We start from the raw sequence: 5,000 nt of genomic DNA on the forward strand, positions 1-5,000 counted from the left end.
AGCTGGGGATTCCGGTTCCCGACAATTGGATCGCGAACGCAAAGGCAGGCCCTGTTTGGTTTCGGAACTTTCTGCGCCGAAGGCCGAACCTGTCGATGCGTTCACCCGAGGCGACCAGCATAGCCAGAGTCTCTGCTTTTAATCCCACAAATGTGGGCAAGTTTTTCGATCTTCTACGCACAGTAGCCGAGAATATAACGTTCGAACCAAATTCCATCTGGAATCTGGACGAGACTGGAGTGACAACAGTTCAGAAACCTCAACGAGTTGCTAGTCGCCGTGGAGTCAAACGTGTTGGTCGAGTAACTTCGGCCGATCGGGGCCCGTTGGTTACGATGGTACTTGCGGTTTCCGCCACTGGCAATAAAATGCCACCATTTTTCGTTTTTCCTCGAAAACGTTTCCATCCACACTTTCTGGATGGTGGTAAAACGGGATGCGCTGGAGCGGTGAGTAATACAGGGTGGATGAATGCAGATATTTATCTGGATGTTCTCCGACACTTTAAAGCATTTACGCGAGTGTCCAAAGAAAACCCGCTTTTGTTGATTGTGGACAACCACGGTTCACACAGAAGTCTACCTGCAATCGAGTTTTGCAGGGATAATGGCATTCACCTACTTACAATACCACCCCATTGCTCTCACCGCTTACAACCCTTGGACGTGAGTGTGTTTTCGCCGTTCAAACACGCAATGAATGTGCTGTGCGACGAATGGACATACAGGCATCCCGGAAAGCCGATGTCTATTTTTGACCTTCCGGCTATCATCGACAGCGCTCTCGAACGGAGTGCCACGGAGCGAAACATCAAGGCCGGGTTCCGGGCATCAGGTATTTGGCCCTTCAACCCGGATGTATTCACTGCATTGGATTATGCTCCATCATCAGTGACAGGACCTTCCTTGGTTGACGAAATAATACCAGGATCACTGCTGGACACTCTTTGCAGAATCAGACCAATCCCGCGGGCACCACCGCGTGCTACAGGCAGACGAGGACGAAAACCTGGACGAGCTGCTATACTGACGGACCCCGCTGAAATCGCTCTGATGGTATGTTTTTATTTCTCACGAAGCTCTGTTTGACACTAAATGATTCATTCTCTTCAAAGGAACAAAACATACAAGCGAAGGGAGTAGCCCGACCCACTCAACGGCGAGTAGGCCGACCACGTAAAGCAACTGTGCAGTTTCATAGCCTCGTTAGTGCACCACCAAGACCAACGATAGTGGTGATAAAGAGACCACCTGGAAGACCTCGCAAATCACAGGCTGCAGCGGATAAGAGGCCCGTTGGCCGACCCCGCAAGCCTCCAGTCGTTATACTAAAAAGGCCTGTTGGCCGACCTCCAAAGTCACTAGCCATTGCTAAGAGGCCCGTTGGCCGACCACCAAAGTATCCAACCATTGCTAAGAGGCCCGTTGGCCGACCACCAAAGTATCCAACCATTGCTAAGAGGCCCGTTGGGCGACCTGCTCAAAGTAAAGGCACTGCCAAGAGGCCCGTTGGCCGCCCACGCAAGATTAAGAGGCCTGTTGGTAGGCCACCGAAACAACCAGCAACCAAAATAAGACATGAATCTGAATAAATAAAATTAATCTCATGTCAAATTATTTTAGGTTTTCTTAATCAGAACAGGTCCGCATTAGATCACTTTCCCCTGATGTTGAAACTACTAAGTTATGAACATCGGTCATCCCAATTGTCGCTTTTGAAACATTAACACACAGTTTCCATAACGGCTGCCAGTTGTTCTCTCCTGCTCTGTATGTATCAACATGTTCTATGCGCTTTGAAGCGCTACGTGGGTTGTAATTGAAGCTGTTTGTTATAAGGGGAGAGTATCCTAATTCGGACCCCCAGAAAATCTTCTAGCTATGCATGCCAAGCTAACCTACCAAACCTTGTAGGAAGAGGTGCACTGTATACGGGATGATACACTACGTGCCGGCTACGTGACATAATCATTCACCGCACCCGAGACATACACCACAGACCGGGTGTTTGGATTCTCAGCTACACGCGATGATGACGATCGATCATGCCAAGCACTGTATACGGGATGATACACTACGTGCCGGCTTCGTGACATAATCATTCACCGCACCCGAGACATACACCACAGTCCGGGTGTTTGGATTCTCAGCTACACGCGATGATGACGATCGATCATGCCAAGCACTGTATACGGGATGATACACTACGTGCCGGCTACGTGACATAATCATCCACCGCACCCGAGACATACACCACAGACCGGGTGTTTGGATTCTCAGCTACACGCGATGATGACGATCGATCATGCCAAGCACTGTATACGGGATGATACACTACGTGCCGGCTTCGTGACATAATCATTCACCGCACCCGAGACATACACCACAGTCCGGGTGTTTGGATTCTCAGCTACACGCGATGATGACGATCGATCATGCCAAGCACTGTATACGGGATGATACACTACGTGCCGGCTTCGTGACATAATCATTCACCGCACCCGAGACATACACCACAGTCCGGGTGTTTGGATTCTCAGCTACACGCGATGATGACGATCGATCATGCCAAGCACTGTATACGGGATGATACACTACGTGCCGGCTACGTGACATAATCATCCACCGCACCCGAGACATACACCACAGACCGGGTGTTTGGATTCTCAGCTACACGCGATGATGACGATCGATCATGCCAAGCACTGTATACGGGATGATACACTACGTGCCGGCTTCGTGACATAATCATTCACCGCACCCGAGACATACACCACAGTCCGGGTGTTTGGATTCTCAGCTACACGCGATGATGACGATCGATCATGCCAAGCACTGTATACGGGATGATACACTACGTGCCGGCTTCGTGACATAATCATTCACCGCACCCGAGACATACACCACAGTCCGGGTGTTTGGATTCTCAGCTACACGCGATGATGACGATCGATCATGCCAAGCACTGTATACGGGATGATACACTACGTGCCGGCTACGTGACATAATCATCCACCGCACCCGAGACATACACCACCGACCGGCTGCTGGCTCGCACACTGATGCATGGTAGGGTGACGGTCGACCATGCAATGCCGTGCTAGCCGGTCCGTACACTACGGTTCGGTCTGTGGGCGCAGTATGAGGGGGCAAAGCGTGTGTCGAATTCTGTTATTATTATACATTTTCGTATCTATAGGAGGGTGTCTGAGTCTGAGGTTGGTACGGAAAAGTACTTCTCACTGACACGGTGTGTGCATACACAGGTAGGGTGGCATGCGGCCTGCTGCATCTACCTCTGTTGGGCGTACACAGAGCGACGACGGTGCTAGGTGTGATGTGTGTGGTGGCTGTGGCTGTGGCTGGCTGGCTGGCGGGTAGTCAATCAACCAGTTCGCTCGCTTACACTCCGCTTACCCGCTCTGCCGCTGGTAGTGGCTGGCTGGTTGGCTGGCTGTGACTGGCTGGTGGGGAGGAGACAGACAGGCGTGCGCGTGTTGTCTGTGAGTGGCAGCCGCAGTTCACCGCCCGGTGTGGTGGTGTGTTGTGGTCTCACAAGTGCTGCGCGCGAAGAGGGAGAAGCATGAATGTTATACGGCTACCACGTTACGGGTGTAGCGGCAGTAGCATGTATTATGACCCGAGAATGCCGAGTCACAAAGGTGTGCGGTAAGCGCGCAAAGTGGGAATCTTTTGACGAGTGCTATGCTTCCGATATACGGGAACGGATAGACTGCGTTTGGTCTTCGCTGATGTCCGCATTCCACGTATATCGCACAATGCGAAAGAGGTTGAGCGATACGATGTTGTCTGTGAGTGGCAGCCGCAGCTCACCGCCCGGTGTGGTGGTGTGTTGTGGTCTCACAAGTGCTGCGCGCGAAGAGGGAGAAGCATGAATGTTATACGGCTACCACGTTACGGGTGTAGCGGCAGTAGCATGTATTATGACCCGAGAATGCCGACTCACAAAGGTGTGCGGTAAGCGCGCAAAGTGGGAATCTTTTGACGAGTGCTATGCTTCCGATATACGGGAACGGATAGACTGCGTTTGGTCTTCGCTGATGTCCGCATTCCACGTATATCGCACAATGCGAAAGAGGTTGAGCGATACGATGTTGTCTGTGAGTGGCAGCCGCAGTTCACCGCCCGGTGTGGTGGTGTGTTGTGGTCTCACAAGTGCTGCGCGCGAAGAGGGAGAAGCATGAATGTTATACGGCTACCACGTTACGGGTGTAGCGGCAGTAGCATGTATTATGACCCGAGAATGCCGACTCACAAAGGTGTGCGGTAAGCGCGCAAAGTGGGAATCTTTTGACGAGTGCTATGCTTCCGATATACGGGAACGGATAGACTGCGTTTGGTCTTCGCTGATGTCCGCATTCCACGTATATCGCACAATGCGAAAGAGGTTGAGCGATACGATGGAAAAGCATTGCGGTGAGGTTGTACGGAGCGATATACACACACATGAGTAATATGCGCACACAAGGCCCGCTTGAGGGACACATCCATTGGGAGAGCGCGTGCGTTGCAAAGACGCCGCAATCGATCGTTTGTGAGCGAGTTAAATTGTGTGATGAATTCTGGTTGATCCTACCAGTAATATACGCTTGTCTCAAAGGTTAAGCCATGCATGTCTAAGTACAAACAGATTTAATGTGAAACCGCATAAGGCTCAGTATAACAGCTATAATTTACAAGATCATTTAACTAGTTACTTGGATAACTGTGGAAAATCTAGAGCTAATACATGCAAAATGCAGGGACCTCGCGGAACCTGTGCAATTATTAGTCAAACCAATCGTCCTCCGTGACGTGTTGAGTTGAAATCTGGATAATTTTGTTGATCGTATGGTCTCGCACCGACGACAGATCTTTCAAATATCTGCCCTATCAACTATTGATGGTAGTATAGAGGACTACCATGGTTGCAACGGGTAACGGGGAATCAGGGTTCGATTCCGGAGAGGGAGCCTGAGAAATGGCTACCACATCCAAGGA

The 5,000-nt window shown here is 50.8% G+C and overlaps 1 protein-coding gene across 1 annotated transcript in view; it reads left to right on the forward strand.

Moving 5' to 3' along the window:
- LOC129728601 (uncharacterized) overlaps positions 1 to 1,591 on the forward strand; it is a 1,937-nt gene extending 346 nt beyond the window's left edge. Inside the window, exons 1-2 of the mRNA XM_055687049.1 lie at positions 1 to 1,055; positions 1,115 to 1,591. The exon at positions 1 to 1,055 is cut by the window's left edge and continues 346 nt beyond it. Of these exons, the coding sequence (XP_055543024.1) occupies positions 1 to 1,055; positions 1,115 to 1,591 (1,532 nt within the window). The remainder of the gene's footprint in view (positions 1,056 to 1,114) is intronic.
- Positions 1,592 to 5,000: the final 3,409 nt, after the last annotated feature.

This window comes from Wyeomyia smithii, chromosome 3 (genome assembly GCF_029784165.1).
Source record: "Wyeomyia smithii strain HCP4-BCI-WySm-NY-G18 chromosome 3, ASM2978416v1, whole genome shotgun sequence".
In the NCBI taxonomy this organism is placed as follows: domain Eukaryota; kingdom Metazoa; phylum Arthropoda; class Insecta; order Diptera; family Culicidae; genus Wyeomyia; species Wyeomyia smithii.